Source organism: Phaethon lepturus, unplaced genomic scaffold (assembly GCF_000687285.1).
Source record: "Phaethon lepturus isolate BGI_N335 unplaced genomic scaffold, ASM68728v1 scaffold7684, whole genome shotgun sequence".
NCBI lineage: Eukaryota > Metazoa > Chordata > Aves > Phaethontiformes > Phaethontidae > Phaethon > Phaethon lepturus.
The window spans coordinates 34,059-58,530 of NW_010536900.1; the positions used below are offsets into that span (position 1 = coordinate 34,059).

At 38.0% G+C, this 24,472-nt stretch overlaps 1 protein-coding gene across 1 annotated transcript in view; it reads left to right on the top strand.

Moving 5' to 3' along the window:
- Nucleotides 1–5,732: 5,732 nt before the first annotated feature.
- GABRB2 (gamma-aminobutyric acid (GABA) A receptor, beta 2) overlaps nt 5,733–24,472 on the top strand; it is a gene marked incomplete at its 5' end in the record, with an annotated part of 21,221 nt that continues 2,481 nt past the window's right edge. The window contains 4 exons of the mRNA XM_010286305.1: nt 5,733–5,870; nt 6,413–6,565; nt 7,660–7,904; nt 22,923–22,973. Coding sequence (XP_010284607.1) covers nt 5,733–5,870; nt 6,413–6,565; nt 7,660–7,904; nt 22,923–22,973 — 587 coding nt within the window. The remainder of the gene's footprint in view (nt 5,871–6,412; nt 6,566–7,659; nt 7,905–22,922; nt 22,974–24,472) is intronic.

Below are 24,472 nucleotides of genomic sequence, written 5' to 3' on the forward strand. Positions count from 1 at the left end.
CATAGATTTTTGTATATTGTAAAGTAAATCTGTGATTTTAATTAAATAAAAAACAAGCGTATAATGCAACTATGTTATTCTCCACAAGGTATATGCTATTCTCCTTGCAAATGACTGCTTTATAATAGTATTTAATTCCAGAACCTGCTGTAAACTGAGTTCTCGTGTTTTGTATTGGTGAGCAAAAGACCAATACCTCAGATGATCAGAAAGACTGTGTAATGCCAGCTTTCACTGAGCCTCCACACCTGCTCAGCCAAAACCTTGTTGAAGTGGCCAAACTGCGCTTCATCGTATTTCCGTGCTGACGATGCCTAAAATGGCTGATGGAAGACGTAACTAGAGGGACACTTTTTTGGATAGAATTGAGCAGACGGGATTAGGATTAAGACAGTCCCCAACAGGATCCTTTTGTTTCGCTGTTAATGCTGGTTTTGCTTAGCACGGACGTGACGCCGGCTGGATGCGTGTGTGGCCCGTGCTCTTCCAGCCATGCTCAGACAGTTTGTGGGTGGTCAGAGCAGAGTGAGGTTAATGTGTGGCCTCAGAATCCTTTGTGTGTTTTAGCCACATTTTCTCTGTTTTGCATGATTATGTTGTTATTTTTTTCCACAAATCAACAAATGTCTTATCTTTATTCTCCAGGTGCTACCATAGTATTAGTAATACAAGCCACGTGAATTCCGACATAGTGTGCGCACTGTGGATGTGGATGTGTGTGTATATATCAATCTAAAATATAGCCCAGCTGTCGTATACAAACAAAAGCATTGCGAGGCAGTGAATCCTACTGATAAACCCTGAGATTTTTACAAAAGTTGGCTTCTTTTTTTTCCATTCTGTGGTGTTTCTGATAACTGTTTTGTTCCTAAATACTCTCGTGCTCAGCCAATAATGCTACGTCTTTCATTTTATGTTGTTTGTATTTAAAGAATTTCTGAATTTTTACTTCTCTTAAATAGACTGGAAAACAGTAGGCATTTCTGTAGTTTCTGTATGAAGAGGTTTTTATTTTATGTTCTACTAGTTGTTTATTTTTCTTCTGCAGTGCTTCATCATCTGTCATTTCTTGAAGTACAGGCAATGATAAACTCCCTGTCCATGTTAATGGGAGTTGAGAATGCTCTGCTTCCCTTGGGATTGGTGCCGTATTACCAGGACAATGTATTGATTTGCTTGACTGCTGATGTGTGATGCATGACAGAAATGAGAAATTGAACTTTCTGAATGTGAAGTAAATCGTGCTGCTGCTGATATATAAACGATTTAGGAAAAAGCACTCAATCAGATTCTCTGTTCTGTTAAGAGTGCCACATACAATTTAATACATAGTTAAAACAACAGTTCTTTTACAATCTCAATCAAATAGTGTTTGATTCAGATTCTTGCAAAAATTGCTTGCAGCTTTTTGGTTTCAGTATGCTTTATTTTCTACATTACAGAGGTGATCTGATCATTTAGAAATATTGAGCTGACATTCATTAATTCTGCCTTTTTCTTGTCAAGAGACACAGATTATCCTTTCTAGACTGCTTATTACTATTTTAAATTGGTCCACCTTTAAATAATTTTAACTTGTAAGGAGAGTTGTTCTGAGTCCCAAATACCTGCAGATGGAGTTTATTATAGCTACAGGTAATCGGACTTTAATATCTGTAAAACATTCACTAGAGACATGAATAGGCCCATTCTCTTTTCTGGCAGACGTTTTGTGGATATTAGACTTATATCCAATTATATTTGGGTACTTTAGCAGTACACAATAGCATTCACTTACAGATGACTATAATGTTCTTTTCTCTCCTTCTCCATGTTATGAAATGAATGGGATAATTTATCCTTCTTGGAAAGAGAGAGAAGTATTTTAATGAAAGCTTGAAGAGACTTCCTGAAATTCTTCTTAAAGAGACCTGCTAAGAAGTCAGTGTCAAAGTCTCAGCTTAGCGTTTCCGCAGCGTGAGTACCTGAAGCGGCAGGGAGTTCTGCACAGCCTCCCCAAAGCTGCAGATTGGGAATCTTCAGTTCGAACTTCGGCGTGAGAGTTCAGCTCTCCTCCAGGAGTAGCTGTTGATATTTGCTTCGTGTTAAGGCTGTGAGAATAGAGGGAGAAGTTTAACCACATCTTCCTGGTAGAGGGGGAAATGCTGATGCATTTGTCAGTCTGCTGGAACATAAAACCTGGAGTTCTTTCCTGCGTGAATCCTGGTATCATTAGACGGTTCAAGGCCAAATTGTGTATAGGCAGTTGGGCAGAAAAGTTCTACTAACAGATGTTCAAAAAAATAAAATAAAGAGCTATTTGGGCTTTTTATAGACATATTTTTGCTTACAAAAAACAGTGGGTTTTCTTCTTGCTGTAACTTATTTAACATTTATTTGGTCAGAAAGAAAAATAAAAGGTTGATTTATTAGTTATGAAGTTTAACCTCAAAATTAGTTTTAAAATTTACCTCAAAATTAAGTAAATTACCTTGATTAATCCTGCCGAGTTCAGTAAGTAGTATTAGAATCTGGAACTTGCTGTTGGTGGGCAGAGTAAATTTGAGATAGTACATCAGTAAAACTCAGCAGCATCACAAAGTAAGAATTCTCACAAAAGGTATGTAATGTTATTCTTTCTAAACTATCTAAGGATGTTCTTTTATATTTTCCATAACATATACTTGCTTTTAAATCTCAAGATCAGAGCCAATTTATTAATTTAGATTTATTTAATTTTAGATTTTAATTTATTTTTCTCTCTGGAAGCCTAGAGTGGGACTTGACAAACATAAAGTGGTGGTAGACAAGGAAACATAAGTAAGCTGTCTGCCTTTTTTCTGAAGATAGACTTGTGACCAGAAAAGTAAAACAACAACCCGATGAATTTCAGGTCTGTGGAATCTGCACATATTCCACTACCATGTAACCCTTGGAAAAACTACCAAAGAATTTACGGCACCGTATGAAGGGTTTATGCTTCACGTAAATACTGAAACAAATGTGTTCCCTTTAAACATCTTATTGAAGTGGCCCTGTCTTGCTATGAACACGATCGTTAATGACCTCCATCCATGTACCATTGATCTTCCTGGAAAAGTACCTTTTAAAGCAAAGGAAGCAGGTCTAGTGGTGGTTAAAATCCAGTATCCTGCAGAGAGTAGAAACAACCTGTTAAAGGCCAGTGCCCCAATGCTAACAGTCATTTCCCTACCTGTCAAACACAGCTTCACCACGGGGAGAAGGCACTCCGTTAGGTGTAATGGTCCTAAGCACCTCACAGAAAGGGCAGAGAGCCTTCTTTCCGTGCAGTATTTAGGAACATGACAGCAGCTTTTGTTATTAGCAGATTCAGGCAGTAGCTAACAGTTTGCAAAAACAAAGTCCACTTGCTGGAACACAGCTTTTACAGGTATTCACTGGAGAAGCAGAGGATGGGGCCGGGCAGGATGAGACACTCATACCCACAACCCAGGAGAGAGGAGTTACCCAAGGCATTGCATTAACAGTGTCAGGTACCAGAACTTGATATAAACTTTTACCACAAGTAATAGACATAAAAAAGCTAAATTAAAGATTACGGTATATTGTCAAAGGTTTTCAAGTTGTATTTCACAGCTCAAGTCTGTTAGTTCAGAAACTATCGTAATCTCAGTTATGTGGCTAAGTACAAGTATTCCTCATTTCTTACAATATTGACTACTTAGAAAGAAGTGTCTCAGTATTTCAGGTCATTTTGGAGGGAAAGAAACTTTTAATGTATTGTGCTCTTCCGTTGTGTACCTTTTGCTATCTTTATATTGTGGAGGAAATAGAACAAGGTTAATGGGAGAAATGAGACATAGGGAGGGAGGCTCTCATATAATTAGGCAGTCTCAGAAAATCATAATCAAGCAGCAAAATACATTATTTCCTCATGAAAACAAAACAATTCCAGTCTCCTGTGTAAGTCTGTAATTTGAGTCTTCTGAAATAATTTCACTGATACTGTAGAACAATTCAAAATCAGTTCTAACAACAGGCTGAACTAAGGATGCCTTGCTTAGCCACTGGAAATCATTGTGCTGAAGCTATTCTTATCTCTGAATACAGCATCTCTTCGTCAACATGCAACAATTTTGCGCTGTAAATTTCATCTGAGACAATTCTGTGTGGAGTGCTAAAAATTTTCATATGCAAAGTTGCCGTAAGGAAAAAACAAAGTTCAATCACATGTTGATCTTTATGAGGCTTCAAAGCTAATGAGTTCTGATGATTAAAAATGCAGGTTTGACCATACTTCGTTGTATCACAAAGTGTGTAAGAAGCATCAGTATGACTGTGGAGTCACAGTTAATGCTTGTTTTATTACAGAGGATAGGCCTTCTACCGACAGATAGCAGTATCTTGTCTCCTTTTCAGACCTCTCATGTTTTAGACTCTGAACAAGTAATATACAATAAATGCAAAGACTGGATTATCAAAAATTACTTATGTGTAGAAACAGTTTTATAGTTCCTGTTTTATCAGAAAATGCATAATCTGCATTATTCCTTGAAATTCAGTGCTATTTGAGCACTCTAAAATGGTGGTTATTATATAATTTTGTCCTTTGTCTGTAGGTGAGAACTTAAAATTAAGGTCAAATATATATACCTTTATTACATCAGTTTCCCAAAAAGTCATAGTCATTATTCTATCTCTGAGTTGTTCTTTTTATTTTAAATTTCCAACAACAAAAACCTTTAGAAGGCTAAAAAGCTTACTGAATATCTTATTTCCTGGATTTGTAGCAGATTTATTTCTGGTATCTACTGATCAGTTCTATATTCCAACTCCGAAGAACGCAAGTTAGCTCAGCTGCCATTTGGTGAACCCAGATTTATATTCCATGCATATGTTTCATGATGGTGTGAACAGCTGCTGTCTTCTGGGGTTTTTTTTGTGGGTGGTGGGATTTTTTTTTTTCTGTGGGTTTTTTTTTTTGGAGGGTAGTTTTTTTGCCATCCGAAGTGGTGGCTGTTGCATCTGCTACAGCTGCTCCTTACAAGGGCTTCACTGAATGGGGCTGTCTTTTACTGCATTCAAGCCATTTGCAGAAAAAGAATGATGCTGCTTTTGCGAGTAAAATCTAAATGGGTTTGAACTAGAGCTTCTCCTTTTCATCCGTAGTCAGATTATAAACTACATAGCATAATATCATGAGATAACTGTACGATGAACTTCTCTCTTACCTGTGTTACTCTTCCTGTCCTCTTCCTTACGCTGATCATGGTGCGAGACACAGAAGCATCTCTTCCAGGCCTCGCTTGCTGACCTGGTCATGTTTTCGTTACTGATGGTGATGTTTAAGCCTAGGGGCTGAAATTACAGCAAACCCACACTTTTTTTATCCAGCCTTAGGGTCAGAAGATACCTTATGCTGAGTTACTTAGTACTGTAGTAGTACTTAGTTAGTGTAGTAACTAAGCACAGTTACTATCTATATACGGGATGTGTGTAGTCTCAATTTGTTTTTAAAGGTTTGTTTTATTAATATCTTGATATAATACATCTTTTTATAAAAAAACGCAAAGATTAAAATACAGCTAGGGTTGCCAGTTGAAATGATATTCAGTATTACCTGTGTCTATCTGTAGGTTCATATCTGTTATGTTATTAACGGTTTTGTTTTAGAAGTATATTTGAAGTTGTTTTCTGAATTAATTCTCTGGACTGTTCTCCATGATGTCAGAAGATAGCTGTATCTTAACTGTTTCCTCCTATTTTTATAGATGGCTATACAACAGATGACATAGAATTTTACTGGCGTGGGGGTGATAATGCGGTCACAGGAGTGACAAAGATCGAACTGCCACAGTTCTCCATTGTAGACTACAAGCTTATCACCAAGAATGTTGTTTTCTCTACAGGTTTGTGGAGGGGATGCCAAAAGGGGATTTCACTGGGAAGACTTTTAGAAACGGGTTAATTCTCAACGAGCAGTTCAGGATCTGAGAAAAATTTTAGAAACAGGAATAAATTAAAGCAGCAGCTGTGATCTCTGGACCTATTTCGATAAGTGTTTCATACACCAAAATGTTTCTGGTGTCCAGTGACAAAGGGCGTGTGTGGCACTGCTTAGAGAGGTTAGAATAAGGGTTACACCGAAGTAAGCATACTGCAGCTTGTCGGAGAAAAAGCTTTTCTATGTTTGATGCTCTGAAACGTATTTTGGCTGTTGATAGGTGCATATTATGATTGCCAGCAGATATGCACCTAGAGCATCCTTGTATCCTTAGAATAAAAGATTATTTAATCCCGGTTCGTGATAGAAATTCTGCAGCTGATTATCCTGGATCTTTCAACTGTGTATGTAATCTATGTTGCATGAAACAATAAAACCAAAATGACAGAAAAACGTCTTCAGGCTTTATACAAGTAAATTATGGCCATACCAAATATTTTCTTTTAGGTGCCTACCCAAGGCTGTCTCTCAGCTTTAAACTTAAGAGAAACATTGGCTACTTCATTCTGCAGACCTACATGCCTTCTATTCTGATCACTATCCTGTCCTGGGTTTCCTTCTGGATTAATTATGATGCTTCAGCTGCAAGAGTTGCTTTAGGTAGGCATTTTTACACATCTCATGCAGTGTGCATTAGTTGAATGCTTTTTCTTGCTTCTGGCTTAGTGGATAGTACATGATTTGAAAAATAAATCTGTTACATCTTTTTATGTCTGGCTCGTTAAACTTTGTATTATTTGAATCGGCATTTAAATCATCACAATTTAAATAAAAATTAAAGTGATTTCATGTCTGAATTAGCTAACTGTATAATCATTGTAACCAGAATTAGCCTAATTGTCTCAACATTTCCTGTTGTTGTTTTAGTGCTTGTTTTTCTCCAAAGAGAATGCATTTAATTTGCTTTTGCTCATGGCAGTCCAGAATACACATTCAGCACTGTGTTATGGGTTTTAAATTGCTTTTCCTTTCAGGTATGAATTAAATAAAGTTTTACTGGGGTTGTACAGCTAACTGCTCCTTAAGTTGAGGGCTTTTTTCCTTACAATCTAAGAGCGAAACCATTTCCCTAATTAATCTCTAGAGTACTTTTATATATCATCACTAATCCCATGTGTGTTTGTTTATACTGTGCCCTTTGTCAGAGGATCCAAGCATGTTACAAAAATAAATATGAGTATCTATTGCCAAATTTCATATCAATCAGACCGATTCCTGCCAGTACAGCCCTCATATAGATAAAATAAGTAAATCATCATAAAAGATACAATTGAGAACTTGACATTTTAGCTTCGTAGTGTACTCTCTGAGTTTTATCACACCTTTCTGTGTAACATTTTCCCATAAGAATTCAAGGCTACAGATATCCTGAAAGTGCTGGACTCTAGGCTGGTAATTTACAACTGAGACTCACTAGAGAAAGTTACAGCTTAGCTGGTTAAAAACATACTCACAGAATCCGACTACTGTTTGTTTGATTGAATGCAATTTATTACAGGTGTAATCTTCTTTGCTGTACAAAAAAATTAAAGACAAATACAAGGAATACAGAAGGAGGTTGGGGGTGTTTTTTTATCTACCAGGAAAAAAAAATCTCCTATGATTTTTCAGCTCTAGCATTTGAATATTATGACCTATTATGATAGAAAATTAAAATTAATTCAGTGAACAGACTTGTCAATTCTTTTTTCCAGGAATCACAACTGTGCTCACAATGACAACAATTAACACCCATCTTCGAGAGACTCTTCCCAAAATCCCATATGTGAAAGCCATTGACATGTATCTTATGGGGTGTTTTGTCTTCGTTTTCATGGCTCTGCTGGAGTATGCTTTGGTCAACTACATCTTCTTTGGCAGAGGACCTCAGCGTCAAAAGAAAGCAGCAGAAAAAGCTGCCAGCGCTAACAATGAGAAGTTGCGAATGGATGTCAGTAAGGTAAACTGAAACAGGGGTATATTTTCAGTATTGCCCCAGGAAGGCAGACTTTCACTTCTGTCAGAGCGCGCTTTAAAATGTAATTTTTGTAGAAAATGAATGGGGTGGGATTATGATGATCTTGCCTTAGCTCTGCAGAGCAGTGTATTTAGCCACCTCAGCAATGAATGCTGCCCTGTAGCCTGGAAAACTGATTAACCTTTTTCTAAAGCATGCGCTCAGTTAAGCTTTACCGTGAGATGTTTTCTCAGTCAGGAGGTAGAGTTAAATATGTCTAATCTGTTTCCAAAGGAACAAATCCAAAATGATGGCTATAGCTGATATTCTAGTAAGAGCTGTATGGAACATTGGAAATAAAATCTAAATTTAACCTACCTTCATAAATCTTTCAGATGACCTGGATAAGAAATATTTTCTACGGAAGTGTTTAAAGCTTGAAAAGTTTGCATAATTTCAACATATAATGGCCCAGGATAGTGTTGACTAAATGAGAAACTGCTCAGAAATAAAGGATCAACTTGCTGTGCACTTAATTTTGAATCTAAAATGGTCCCCCGGGGATGGATAGTTGAGGCAGAAAATACATTTGCCAAGATACGCACTTTTGAAAAAAGTATCCATTATGCTTAATGAAAATGGAGCACTTACCATAAAGCACTTGTCATTTTTCACTTGTGACCATTTTGGATGAGTTTCACACAGTGGCAAATCTGGGATGAATGCTAAAATGTACTCAGTGCGAAATGTATAAACTTTCACACATATGCAAAATTGGAAAGTTAAATAAAGTTAAATTATCTTTTTTTTTTTCTTTCTTTTTTTTTTTGGCATGGAAAGCTTTTTGAATTTGTAATTCAGCATGATACTCCAAGAGGAAAAAATCAAAATCAGAATTGAAAAAAAAAAATCTAAATCTGAGGAAGATGAAGTGATTATTATTGAAGGGGAAACATAAGTTTCATACAGCTCTAGTAGTGGAATTTCTCATGTTTGTTCAGAACTTCTATGCTACCATAGTGTGCCTGCGGACTGAAGAACATTTTGTTCCATTTTTGCTGGAACAACAAAAATCCATCACAAGTTGATAGCATGAAAGAGTTAGTTTTATAGGTTATAGTTTATAGTCTCTTAAGTTGGAGGATTATATTGTCATGGCTCAGATATCATCCATTCATTAATTTATTTTTTTCTTTTTAATTTGAGAGAAACATGAATGAAGGCAAACACATAATGATCGAGTTAATTGTGATGTTATGGTATCACAGATCACATTTTACCATTGCAAAGTTCATGAAGATTCTGTAAAATCTTTTTCTTTCAGTCGCTGATTTTTCAGTTGCAAAAAAAGTTGCAAGCTTTTATTTAATTTGCCTAGTTTATTTTTGAAAAATCAGTTTCCCTTTAAACAGTCAAAGGTATTAACTAAGAAACCATGTAGGTAATTTTATGAGACTAGATCTGTGTTTACCTGAAGTCTTTCCTCTAACTCTCATCAGTGGAAATTTAAGGTACATAGGTGTCCGAGTGTTACCGCTACCTGAGGTATATTTTTGTATAGTATTTCGCTTGTGATATTTTCTATATACTTACTCATGCAGTAGATCTTTCAGCCATGTAACAGAATAGGCAAAGTCTAGTGGCAAATTGCTAACCATGGACTAGAATTTGAAAGCACGAACTAGCGTACCAATCCAACCCAGTAAGCGGAGTAAACTAATTCCCGTAACTGCTGCAGAAATCCACCAGCCTACAGGATTAACACAGAGCATACTGGGAACAACCTTACATTATGTCATTATGTATGGTTTTTTGTACTGAGCCTTTTGCTTAATAGACCAGGCCAGCATGGTTCATAGTCTATGACAGTTCTGCTCTGGTATCCAGATATACTCTGATCTGATAATCAGGTTTGCAGTCCCTTAAGCCGTAGATAGGGAATCAAATAGGAGAGGATCAGAAAAGAGTAGTGACCGGAGAACGTTGTCCTGCACTGCATAGACTGCTCTGGGGAGGAGGAAGGGACCTGACAGCTGTTCTTGCTGTTTGACCAGCAGCAAGAAAACAGATTCATATTTAATGGACCTGAATATTTTACCTATGAAAGGGGGGCAAATATAATTATTTTCGTGTACAAGAAACAAAACTGGGTCTGAACTGCTGAATTTGGTTCAGATGCAGGTTTCCATGAAAACCCAAGTATTTTAGAAATGCAACCAAATGAACATTTCACATTTCATCTCTAATTAGAATCCACCACTGAAGGACTAATTTTAGGAAGTATGAGTATTCGTGCTATTACTAGATTCCTCTTGTATCACTGCATGGAATACTATGAATTTATGTTTGTGACTTCAAATAGTATGTGAGAAAAGATTAATGCCATGAGTAATAAACCTCAACACACGAGGATGAAAACTTCTCCTATGCATCTCTGTTAGTGCATTCAGCATAGACATTGTAAAAAAGGTGGATGAATAGTTATTGGAACTTGCTGCTGGAGCGCAGCATCTTTGTTTACGCATTATAGACCAGCAAATCTGTACTAGATTGCTGCAGATTTCAACACCAGTTTTTGTAACAGCCTCTTACAACTTTTCTGAACAACAAAAGGTGGTGAGAGGAGAAGTGCTGATTAGTCCTTCCATCCACAATTAATTGCAAAATCAAAGTAGAAGTTAATACTCCCTTTATGCTGTCGAATCCTATAGTATGGAGAGATTCCAGGGCAGGCACAGACATTGGTAGTCTGTCTGTTGTTGCTCAGTGTTATTCAGAAGATACCAGAGAGCCTGCAAAACAGTACGGAAGCACAACAGAAGGTGTTCTTCCATGGCTGTGGTATCTGCTGAATCCAATGTAATCCCCTGGAGATTTGGTGACTCAGGAGGAGAATGTCCTGGTTTTTTCCATTTGAGCGAACACCATCAGGCTGGCTGTGGAGCTTCCCCTGGGCTATTCCAGATGAAACTGTGGCCAAATCTGTCTTTACCTTTCGTATTGTATTCATCTCACATGCCCAATGACTGTTGTGAGTTTGGTTTGTTTTGTGTTTCTAGAATCATGGTAAAGTTTGGGTTGGAAGGGACTTTTAAAGGCCATCTAGTCCAGCCCCCCTGCAATGAGCAGGGACATCTCCAACTAGATCAGGTTGCTCAGAGCCCCGTCCAACCTGACCTTTAATAGTTCCAGGGATGGGGCGTCTACCACCTCTCTGGGCAACCTGGGACAGTGTTTCACCACCCTCGTTGTGAAAAATCTCTTCCTTATATCTAGTCTGAATGACCACAGAAGATTGTAACTTCATATACTCCCTCATTTTCAAAGATTGCTGCTTCTGTTTGGGGTAGGGGAAGGGATGAGAAGGGATTTGGCCGATATGTTGATTTGCTTCTTGAATTCCGAAACCTGAGAAACAAAAACATGAAGAAATTTTTAAAGGACATAAAACTCAAGGAAGATTCAGACTCGATTACCAGCAGATACATTATCACAGACTTATTAAATCATATTGGACATGCTCAATTTTCTTTGCAGTGACTTCAGGGTAAAATGGATGGGTGTATGATTGTTCCACGCTTGAAGCTTCTCAAACTGCATTCAGCAGTTTATTCCTTTAGTCTAACTCGTCATCTGTTGCCTTTGTCAAGGCCAATTGTTCTCTCTGTGAACAGTCGTACTGTTGCTTACAGGTAAATCACCGGCTTTCTTCTTACTCTAGACATCCTTCATTATTGGAGATAGCATTTACATCATTTCCTCACCTCTCTTTTCAAGCCCATCATCTTATCTTACACCATTTCTTCAAATTCCTTTATTATCTTTAGAGTCTCGAGTTTTTGAATCTCTTGTTCTGAACGGCATAGTACTGCAAGCATATATATAAGGATAGGTAAACTGGGAGTGTTGTATTTCTGCTTGAAGACCTAATATGTGTCATACACTATGTGATATACACTCTAACCCATTGTTATGCAATTTTATTCTGTGGACTTTTCTGTTTTAAATTGGAATGTTGACAATCATCAGCATCCTCTTGATCCTTTGTAGGCACACTTCATGCTATCTTTTCTCTAGGCCCAGGGCACTAATCTAATATATTGTCTGTGCTTCTTCCAGATGATTAAGAGATACATTAAAAAACAGGGCCAAATTCTAACCTCTGGCTTCACAATAACTTTCAGCTGACTGACTTTCTATGGGTAATTGTACATATACCTGGGACATATCATCTCTTCAATTTTAAGATAATATGTCAAAGGATTTATGGAAATCATAACTTTCATCTGTTCATTCTGTAATTACATAAAAATGGTCTGGAAGGATTTTGTCTAGAAGCCTCCATCTTTTTTCTTCTAATTGTAATTTTGGTTTCTGTTTCCTTTTGGGATAGAAGGGGGCTGGGTGAGGGAAACAAGCTACTGTGATACAACTCTTCAAGGTTTCTCCTTTATGAAGCCTGGCTTTGTCTCCAAGGAGATGATTAGCCTAACCAGGATCTCAGTGTAGAGCCTGGTGCAACTGTGAATAATTTCTGATGTAGACCCCCAGCCATTTTAATATACTTAATTTCTGTTATCACAGTTCAGATAAGGAGCTGCTTGGTGCTCTCTCAATACTGAGTTATTCCCTATGATTTCTTCCAGAATACAGTAGCCAAGGTGTTTTTGATTAATTTTTAAATTTTCTGTTACATTTTTGCATCCAGTAATTTTACCTTGGGTGTTTCCATCTTGGAACTGTGGCTTGCTGATGCTGATCACTGTGGTGTGTCTGATGCATCTTCTAGTCTTTGTGTTGTTCAGGATTTGCAGTTTGATCACCTCCCAAGCTCTGTATTTTCAGTATATTTTCCTGTGTTACTAAATTCCCAGTCAACCTGCTGCTTATGCTGTAGTTACATCTTTTGGATTCATTGCTTTTTTTCCACACTGCTCGTCTAACTTATTTGATCCAGACTACTACATACATTAATTGACTTCTCTGGAGGTGTACGTAAGGTGAAAATGCTTGTCAACATCAATGATATCTGTGTATTTGTTATTCTGGATAGATCAGAAAACCTCCGTTACAGCTATGTGGTAATTTAACGGAAACCATATCTGTCGCTGTAAAGACCATGGTAAATGTATTGGCTGAACGAAAGGCTGACTCTTCTTCCTCTGTAAAGAAGTGCTGCTTGCATCTCACCAGCTGTACGTTTGACAAGGGGTGATTATAATGGAAAAGCAGCTGCATGCCATCCTCTTCCAGAGCAACAGGGACTGGAAGTGTGTCAGGCAACAGAGGTGATACTCGCTGTCAGTATTGCTATCAGTTCCTACATAAAAGCCGTTGTTAAAAGAAGGGCTCCAGATCCACCTCCTGATGGAGCACCTTGTCAGTCTTTTCTTAGACATCAGTATGGTTTTCTTACCAGGATGTTAGCTAGAAACAGGATGTGATACTTGCATTTTTTCAACCCAGATATGAAACCTCGTAGAGGCATTAGCATATAATCGTGCCCCTGTACTCGGCACTGGTGAGGCCGCACCTTGAATCCTGTGTTCAGTTTTGGGCCCCTCACTACAAGAAGGATGTTGAGGTGCTGGAGCGTGTCCAGAGAAGGGCAACGAAGCTGGTGAGGGGTCTGGAGCACAAGTCTTATGAGGAGCGGCTGAGGGAACTGGGGTTGTTTAGTCTGGAGAAGAGGAGGCTGAGAGGGAAGACCTTATCGCTCTATACAACTACCTGAAAGGGGGTTGTGGCGACGAGGGGGTTGGCCTCTTCTCCCAAGTAACTAGCGATAGGACAAGAGGAAATGGCTTCAAGTTGCGCCAGGGGAGGGTTAGATTGGATATTAGGAAAAATTTCTTCACTGAGAGGGTGGTCAGGCATTGGAACAGGCTGCCCAGGGAGGTGGTGGAGTCGCCATCTCTGGAAGTGTTCAAGAAACGTGTGGATGTGGCGCTTCAGGACATGGTTTAGGGGACATGGTGGTGCTGGATTAATGGTTGGACTTGATGATCTTGAAGGTCCTTTCCAACCTAGTGATTCTGTGATTTCTGTGATATAATGATTTGGTGCATCTTGCCTTCCATTTCTAGTCCTGTCTTTCTAATTCTTACATGCGTGTTGTTCAGGTAGTATTTAAATTACTTCCAAGTTTTGGGTTTTTTTCTTTATAGTTAGATCATCTAGCTTTAGAATGGTTAACTACTGCAAATTAACATTTCTTATATAAAACGTGTTTGTTATATTCTTTCAAAGTGATTTGCCACTTCACAGAAGTTGCATTATGTTTTCCATAATGCAAATATATTACTGAATGTGGTTTTAGAATGTATACAGTTGCAGTAATAATTGGAGCCTAGATGTTTCCAACCTAGCTTAAAGCACAGAGGTGCTGTAAGTGTACAGGCTACATACCTGAAGTACATGATAAGTCACATATATAAAACTCTACCTCTAATTTTGCAATCATGCTATTGTTATTGTGAGCATTAATAAAAAGCAATTTCCCTCTGGAAAAGAGGGGAAAAATGTCAGGATATTATGCAACACTTCATGAAACTGTTTATACAGATTTATTCAGTCTTTTTTTTTTTTAAATAAATGTGAACTGACATTGCTAACCTCTGCGTGTTTAGATAAGGTTTTTTTCTCAACACGAAGACTTTTTTTAAATATACTGAGTTTATTTTTAAAACAATGACTAATTCTTTACTCAGTAGTCTTTGTATTACGTAAGGCATTCAGTCAGAACGCCTGGCAGTTACAGTGCGTTGCTGTTACACGGTGCCAAGTCACAAACAAGTCAAATTGTCAGGCTAATGACATTTTTCTGTCAGAAATGTGGGTACCGAGTAGAGAACACAGAACTTGAATATGATAATGAGATTAAACAGCATATTAATAGATTTGAATCACAACAGAAATGATGTGTTGAAGAATGAATGTCGGGTTTAGTAAGCTAAGAAGGTTTAAAAAAATATAGGTATCTTTGCAATTCATTGCCCTCGTGACCCACTGTTGTTATATCCAAATTAACCCATAGCTGCTAAAGGAGATAAGATGGCAAGGAAAGAACAAGTAGAAGCTTAACCTGCCCTTAGCTGCACTTAACATGGTACCTTTGTTCCCCCGCAAGTTCCCTCAGCTACTGAGTTTTTCCCCAACGTCTTTTGACTAAGGAAAAGAGTCTGACCATGTTTAACCAGAAAAGTTGACTAGTTCTCCTCGGATCTTTCATTTTTAGAGGACTCCACTGCATTATCAGAGTTTTAAAACAAACAAGACCGTGCAACTACCTGTTTCACAAGTGATTGCACCTAATTATTTCACCTGTGCAACTGGGCAGGCTGAGGGTGGAGTTTCTGGCCTAGCAAGGAAATGGGGCTCCCACAGCATCCTCCTCCTCCTGGTGCCCGTTTTCCGATTCACCGCCTCACGTATGTGTGCTGTTCGAACACGAAGACCGAGTACTTTCTGTTTCATTGTGCCAACAACGCAGCTGTCACAGTGGCACGCTCGCTTTGGAGCGGCACAGGCTCAGCTCAGGTGTTGCTTTGCCGTTTCCCATGACAGCTTCCGAACTTCTTTTCACCAGTTTACTGCTAGTGAATAAGTGGAAGAGCCTGTGCATTTTTTTCACTGTCATATCCATAGATGCCTCTTTTGAAAAAGAGGGGTGGAATGAGATGAAGGAGTGTGTTGACCTGAGACGATGTGAATCCGTCGATACAGCCACTGGCCTTTCAGCGACTTTCAGTGAGCGAGAGCTTTCCGTGAGCTGCAGACAGGGCCGCCCTCCTCAATTTTCAGACTAAGGCGTAAAGACACATTAACGGGGCTGCAGGCCTGCGATAATACACCTTGCTCCAAAGCAAGGCTGATTAGCTGAGGCTTGGCCAACGCCTTTATTTCCCCTCTGATTTACTGCTGACTTGCCTCAGGCGTTTTCAGTTCACAGCAATATTTGTTCATTTCTATCTGAAGAAATGATATAAATGCATCTCTAGTGAGGAGACATTACTGCAAAGGTACCTAAAACCGGACAGTGTTTGTTACATAGAACTGTGCCTTATACCCTGTGCAGTAGAGGTACTTCTAGTATAAAACATGAGTAAGACGACGACTGTAAAAGCTTTTGGAAAAAAGGGGAATTTTAAAATGGCTACATGCACAGACTGTTAATAAACTGAACAGGGTATTAAAACACTAAGGCAACATAAAGCTCTTAAAATTTCAGTCTAAAATCTCAAATCCTCACTGCTCTATATCGCTGGAGCTAATGCTGCCACTGTGCAGGTTTCAGCGAAAGCATTTCCCCTCCAAGGAGAGTTTTCCTTTTGGTTGCGGTACGGGTAAAACTGCACGAGGACTGATTCTTCATCCAGGGTCAGGAGGTATTCCTTGCACAGAAGTTTGTTGAAGGACACGTAATAAAAGTAGACATAAAAGCTCAGCCTTTCTCCTAAATTCACATTCATGCATCGTTGAGGAACAACTTGCATATGAAACAATCAACAGCACACGGAGGGCTCAGCCAGCCTCTTTGCGTTTTGTTGAAACCTGAGGTTTGATAAGGGTGAAATTGGAAGAAGTTCCAGTTTTAGCCTGCAGCACTTTGCAGAAGCAGTCAGAAGGTGATTTATTTCTATGATCCATAGCGGTATTCCACATGACATCTGAATAAAGGTCAAGTCAACTGCGTGAGTTTTTCTTTCTGCAGCCATGCTCCTTCGAATGCCATGTTTAATTAATGTAAGAACGGTGCATGTACACTCCATTTGTTTAAAGCACGATATCCCTTTTGCTTTTGTAGTGCATCTACAAATGCGCTATCCACCAGTGACCCTGAATTAAATACACTTTTGGTTGCAAAAAAGAATTCATTCATGCAGCTGATATAACAATTTCAGATTGTGGGGAAATAAGGCACCAACAAGACAAATGATACACAGTGGAATAGAAGAGATGTGTGTAGCTGCACTCCAGAGGGTGTATCTAGCTAGTGAATGTGGTGAATTGATTTCCCAAAGCAGATCAGCTCTAAAGACTGCCAGGGTTTAATTGAATGGCCATGAGTCAGCCAATTTCTGTCCAAAAAATCAGTTGTAACTGTAAATGTTATGTGCTAAGGGATGTAACCTAGTTGTGCTCATGAATCTTGAGATCACTGGATTGTGTACACTAGGGTGGCATTAAGTGGTAAAAATGTTATTATAATGTAGAAGATGACTGTTTGTCAACCCCTTTGCTTTATATATAGTGTCTAAAACGATCATCTGTTCGGTTTCTTTCTGCGGATAGCAATGTATTGTTATATCTAATTTAGGGGACATCAGTTTCAGGGGATCCAAAATTCGTATCAGCAGTGTTTACATAATCAGAATGATAGTATCCCAAACTGGTAGAAAGGCGGATACATATTTCAGATCCCTCTCTTATAGTTTTTGCCCACCATTAATTACGATGCTTTACCTTTGTTGTTTGCTCTTTAGTCTGTAAGATGACCTGGACTGAAGCAAGTTAATACTTTCAACACTATTAAATAACCCAAAATTGCTGTGTTAGAGCACATTCTAAGGAGTCTTTCCCCAATATTTGAGAAATATTTTTTCCTCAAATTCCACACACACACACACACACCCCCCAACAGGGGAAACATTCCAATTCCTGGGAGAGACATGGTGCAGTCGCCCGGCAGCATGCCGTGGAGACTGCTAGTCATGCACAAAGATAGAGCAAGGTTAATGTGCAGAATAGCCCAAACAACCCAGAAATAACATATCTAGCAGTATTCATAACAAAATATTACTAATGTAGCATATGAACTGGGCATCCGTGTAGACATGTACAAACTGTATACTTTCTTATATTGCTTTTTAAAAAAGGTGTTAGGGTGTGTATTGCATACATGTATGTTAAATTTAATGGAACGGTCATGCTGGGCTATGAAGACCTAAGTTGACTGGTTAATTCACTTAGTATATTCTTTTGGATACTAGCTGCTTTCCCAGGGTTCTGCATATGGAGAAAGATAGACGCCAGGAGTTAGTTTCTCACATAACTTAGGAAAAAGGCTAGGAGGTCGGTAGGATTATGCCTAAATTTAAAATGTGTGTGTGACTATATACAGACATATATGTCTATATATATTAATATATCTTACTCCTTCGATACTAGTTTTAAGAATTCCTCTAGAATGATGTAAGATTATATTAAAACCTAGGAGACTAAATCTCCTTTATTCTTCTGTCTCCCTTCTCTTTTTAGCAGTGTGAGAGACTGGAATTTAGTTTTCTTCCCCATCCAAAAAACTTGTGGAGCCTTCTCCCTAAACTTAATGCATCTTAAAGCTATGTACAAAAAGTCCTGCACACCTGTCCTTGCTCATGTCCTCAAAAGGAACTCAACTTTCTGGTCCTATACTTGCTAGAAACTTAACGCTTTTGGGCTGGCCTAAGGGATGCAACAGAAAAGGTCACATAGCCTGAATCAACATCAGTATTTATTTTCATTGAATGTTTTGTTTGGGCCACTTTCTGTCCATGTATTCTTTGAGTATTCACAAGTTCCTTCAGGTAACTGGAAATGAAGGTCTTCAGAAAGGGAAGATTTTAGCTTACGGTTTGCTAGATGGAATTCTGAGGATTTATATTTTCAAGCTATGTCAGTTTTGGGTAGGAAAAGTATCTGGCCATGTAAATTTGTGGGCTGAGCCCAAGAATTATGTTGTTGGTTTTCCCCAAAATCATGACCCTAAATCTGCTAACAAGTGAGTATATCATGGTCAGATGGCTGAAACGCTGGTAGACTTCTATACAGTCCGCCCACTCTTGCGACAAGTATATGCTGTATAGTGCTTTGCCGCTTGTATTTGACTTCAAACAAGAAAAATCACATCTATGTATTTTACAGAAATCTGTTCTAGAGGAGTGACTTTATCAGCCTTATTTTTACTGTCTAGTTCATATATCAAAACCATAACTATATGCAAATTATACCTTAGAAATTTTGCCAGTTACAATAATAATCAAATGTTCCATGCATTTTTCATCGTTCATGAAGCTTTCTTATCTAAGCAAATTTTCTGTGTTTCTGTGGTAGATTTTTGGTGCTAGGTATATCTGTTAAAGTATATTTTGCAAGACAAAATAATAGGAGACTTAGCTTATGAGCATAATGGAAGTTTGATGTCATTTTGGTCTTATTTATCACAGATGGAAGACAACGCCTTCTGGGATGTAGATTCTTACCAAAGTATTATTCATTTATATTATCTCCAAGAGAATTCAATGTACACATGTAAATGGGATGTTGTTTTAACAAATAAATAACAAATACTTCATCAGAGCCGTATCAGTAAGCACCTGGCTACCTAACACCTCGTTTCTTGGCGAAACGGTAGGATTTAGAGTTGCTGTTAACTGGTACCCCAGAAGACTTACAGTCTAAATCACCTGCCTTTGCTTCCTCATAAATGTCTCGGTAGTAAAAAATGTCACTGAAAATCGTAACTGAAATTTCAAAAATTCCAGTTCTACTTACATTGCTTCCTTTGTTTATTTTCAGTCAGAGCTTGATTTTTTTTCCCCTTTTTCCCTTACAAAATTTGTCTTGTAAAAATAAATGCTTTCAGGAAGTTCAGATAGATTAATTTTTAATTTTTTAACTTTTTTTCCTAGAAAAGTTTTTGACGCTTACCTTTAATATATAAGAGGTTTCTTCTTTCATGGAAGGTTTCAATTTTTAAGATAGAATCACTTACAAAGAATTGTTTTGATCTGGGTTATGATTTTCCAGTCTCCTGGAGGAAAAAATAAATCTCTACCCAAAATTTCTAAAAAGGAGGGCAACTGCCTTTAAATATCATCAATATGAAGCTTATTCAGATTTGAAGATTTCCCAACTAGGATTCCCCTTAACTAATATTTAGCTCCACCACTGTGATGTGGCCTTGCAGGATTAAAAAAAAGAAAATTGTTTCCTCCTTATGTGCTTATGCATTCACAGGAGATCACTTGAAAACATGACTAACCTTAATATTTATTTAAGTCCCATTAAATTAATGTATCTGCTTAAGTAAAGTTACAAGCTCATTTCCTGAATCAGTTAGCTGTTTACTCTTTATGGTCAACTATATTTACTGCACTAGGGTGGAATTTACATGTACAACCTCAAGGCCTTACTTACATAATTTGTTCCTTCCACTTTGCTGGACGTTGCATTGCACTGAATTTCGTTAGCCAAAAGTGAAATGGAGGAAGATGTTTTTCTACAGAATCACAGTGTGCTCTCTATTTTTCTTTCTTGGTTGGCTAAGATGATTTATCCTCCTTTACCCGCAAAACCCCAGGGATGTTTCTGCGATATTTTAGAAGATGTTGGTGTAAAGGGTCAAGCTGAGGAAGGACACCAGTAAAGGACACCAGTAGGCCATTTCTCCATTATTTGTTTTTCCTATTCTGTGCCATAATTCAAACAGCACTCCTGATTTTGCCTATTTCACTTGTTGGCTTTTGGTTTAAAACATTAGAACAAGTTCATATTTAATTTTTATTCAAATGTCACAAAGCCAAAGATACTTCAGACTCTTTCATTTTATGTGGGTGTTTTTTCTACAATGTCTTAAGTATGGAATCTTGTGTGTAAATAATGGATGCCAGAAGAAACCATGTTTTCAACCATTTCTTCAGAATCCCACAATACTTACCACTAAGTCATTGATGTGTTACTAATGATAATGATCAAGATATTGCATATATTAGAGGATAAAACTGGATGCCTAGAAATTGAACTACAAGTAGTTAGAACGGTGTTAAAACTCTGTGTCCAGATCTTGCATTTTCTCTCACTTTCTCTTTTTTTCATTCTTACAGGTCTCTTGGTTTTTTGCTTAGATTTTTAGGCTTTAAAAATCTCAAGGACCTTAAGAAAATCCTGATTGAATTTGCAGAATTTCTCTGTATTTTATGACCTTAAACCAAACAAAGTAACCTGAAATTATAAGTCAAACTTTTTTTTAATTGTCCTCTAACTGCATGCTTTACAGCCTGACTCAAATCTTAGGTGTAACGCAGTCTGAGCCAACGCATGCTAACGTGGTTTCTGCAATGCTGGCAATAAATTCAATTTTGGACAGATAATGGAAATGCAACGTTTGTTACGTTCTTAAGGACAACGTTTCACATATGGATGTTTTGAAATATTAGGCATTTGTGCTTTATGAGTTCATATAGCTTTATCTCAGCAGACTCGCTTATCATGCCAAAAGTGTCTGTATAGCTTTAAGCAGGTGCCATTTGAAAATCATTAATCCTTTTTTCCTTGAGTGAACCTAGCAGCAGCTTATACAGGACTATCTATCTTCCACACAGTCCCTTGTGTAGTCAGTGCACTCCCCAGAGATCAGTGGCTCCTAATCGATAAGTCGAACCTTGCTGATGAGGTGGAAGATCCCTATTCCATGTAAAGAGCACTTCGTACACACCTTATCTTGCCAGAGCTACTGTGACTAGTTGGGAATAGGATGTTACTGGTTTTCCATGCAAAGCTGAGCTGTAAGAGGTGGGAAACTGTGCTATAGATAATACTAAAGTCTTTATCTCTAACAGATTAAATTACATGTCTGGGCATGTCATGTTGTTCTTCACTGCGAAAGGGGTCTTTATCTCTGTCTTTAGTTCTTAGGAATGTCAGTTCACAGGGCCTATAAATGCTAAGACCTAATCTCACGTGTTAATCTTTGTAAGAGTGGGTACTTCTCCCTTCTTGGTTTAGCTCACCATATTTCGCTTTTGGCTAGTGGCAGGCCTACTTAACAAAAGGATATCTTTTTTTTTAATTTACGACTGTTTGGGTGGGGTTTTTTTCACAAGGTTTTTCCATCAGAAATTCCAGCCCTATTGTCCATTTTATCCATGGCTTCTGAGCCATTCTGCCATAGAATGAGCCATTAGTACCTGCCTGTAATAAAAGGTTATAGGTGAAAATTAACAGCATATGAGGAAGTAAATGCATCAATATTATATCTTTTCAATTAATCAATATAAATTTACCTCCTATTTATAAAGCTGTGTTTGGCATAACAGTAGAGCATAATCACCAGTATGCTGGTTTACTAGATGTTAGTAGTTTCAAAGATCTGGTCATCCTTGGAGGGTTCCTAATGTACATACGTGTGTGCGTGTATGTATGTGTGAGTGAGTTGTAATTTACTTGTATTTTACAGTTGCTAATGTATTAGTGTAAGAGGAATTCCTCGAGAAAGCCATCATTTTGGAGTTTCTAGGTAGCAGGAAGAATATATAATGGTAACATTTCTACTCTTTCCTCTGTATTCCCTTTGTTTGAAGCCATCCAAAAGATCATGGCCTGTTTCAAGGCTCCAGAGTCAGTCTTCCAGTTGGCCTGGACCTATAAGTGAATATCATTTGCATCATATGTTTTGTCATCCACCTTTAAGATTGATTTATGAAAAACCTACCCTCTTGCATGGTTGCTGAGCTCTGATCATTCCTCCTCCACTTCTGCTTTCACTTTTTATTTCCATGATACTTGCTGCTGCTTTTTCTTCATCTTCACATCCTCCCTCTCTTCCTTGTCCCTGGGAATTTCTCCATTAAGTTTGAACTCTCCTGTTCACCATGAAGAGTCTGGTTCTATGGTTGAACAACCCTTCAGCACCGAGAGATCTTTTTAACCTTCTTCCACCTCCTTTTGAAACCACTTTTACACTTACTTTTCCCCCAGAATAATTTTAACAATTGTTTTCATATCATCATATCTTCCTTGGTCAAGTGACCGGTTGGAAAAAATACATTTACATCACAAAGTTATGTTACCTTGAGCAGCAGGGCAAGGCAGTAATAACACCTCTGAAGCCAGAATATACTTATGCTAATTATTGGCTTAGAGGTCCCTATATCTTTTAATTAGTTGTCCTATTATTACCCTAGAGTGCTTTAATTTTAAATGAAAGATAATAGCTGCCTTATCTCTAAGGAAACTGGTCTTGATTTTATTAACTTACAGGACAGAAGAATAATTGGCACATATCATTGTCCAGAAATGTATTCAACAAAGGTATCTTTCATTGTTTTCTAATGTTTTTATCCTCAGAGACTTAAAATTCAGGTCCTGACCACTTATGGTCATTAAAGATCCCATGGCACTTTTTTATAGCGTGGTCATCTCAACCCCAAGCATCTGGCCAAATACCAATTCGTGTAACTGTTCTGCTTACCTAACATTCCCCACCACCACTCACCCACCCCATAGTTTCAATTGGCTACAGCATTCTCCATTTCCTCGACTAAAATATAACGTATTGTTCTGCACTGTCAGTCACCACATGTAGCCTCAGAGGTGATTGCGCTTCCCTGGGAAGTGAAATGGTTCTCCTTTCTAAAGTTTGTAAAGCGCTTTGGGATCCTTTTGAACGGGCGGTGCTGTGTACAATAAATGTAATTCATTATCATTCTATCTCAGGCTTCACTTAGTTAAAAAAGCATGTTTTATTTAGAGTTGGGCGAACCTGCTTGGTGGAAGTAACACTCCCAGCTCTCCCTAATCTAAAAAGGAACCTTTTGTCAAAGGTTGAAAAGTTAATTTAATTTCTTTCTGGGTTGTTGTTGGTGGTGTTTATTTCTTTGTTTCTTTTATTTTCACATTCATTGTACTTCTGGATTGGAACTTTGGGAGTTCTTCAGATCGGGAATTCAAAATACCATGAAAAATGCAGTTCTTGTTATGGTCAATCTACTGGTCCAGGTACAGGAGAGTCAAATGAGTGTTTGAGAAGCACCTGAACTTTGTGGTGCTTACCTGGCTATTCTAACACTTGAAGGTTCGCCCATCACTAATTTTTACTGTATTTTGCATTATTTCTTCTGAAAAGATCTTGGAATATTGAAAACTGCTGTGCTCCAAATTGATTTCAGTGTGATATGTGCAGAGGACAACACTTTGCCCTAGAATATAGTTTAGAATATTGCTAAATGTTTTCTCTGCCCGGCATCGCTAATCTTACTAACTACTGCTAAGATTACCATATATCTGCAGCAGTTTGCTGTGTTAAGATATTTACTGAAATGAGAACAGAAGTGACAAAAGAATCGGAGCAAAAAGTTAACTGAAGGAGTGATATCACGTTGCTAAAACATGTCTATATCTAGCTCTAGCAGACTAAATTAATTTTCTTGCATTTGTCTTGCATAGAAAGTATACGAGTGCGTAAAGCGCACTCAAATTTCTAATATCATTGCAGATCAAAAGGATAAAATGCTTAAAGTAGATTAATCCTAAGAAGATTTAAGATGTGAACAAATTTGTTTGCACTATAATCTTTCCAAAGATAGTATCGTAGAATGCACAACGTTGAGGTGAAAATAACCCAGGCTCTGGGCAAACCACTGCATTAATGGATGTTATGTCAAACTTCCCCTGATGTCACTAAAATCTCTATTCTTTTCTTAAGGCTATGTGAAACTATGGAAAATGTAGTTTCCAAATGGCTTTGCATCCCTCTTGTAAGATACTTCCCCTATTTTTTTTGACATATTCTCAGGATCAACGAATGCCGA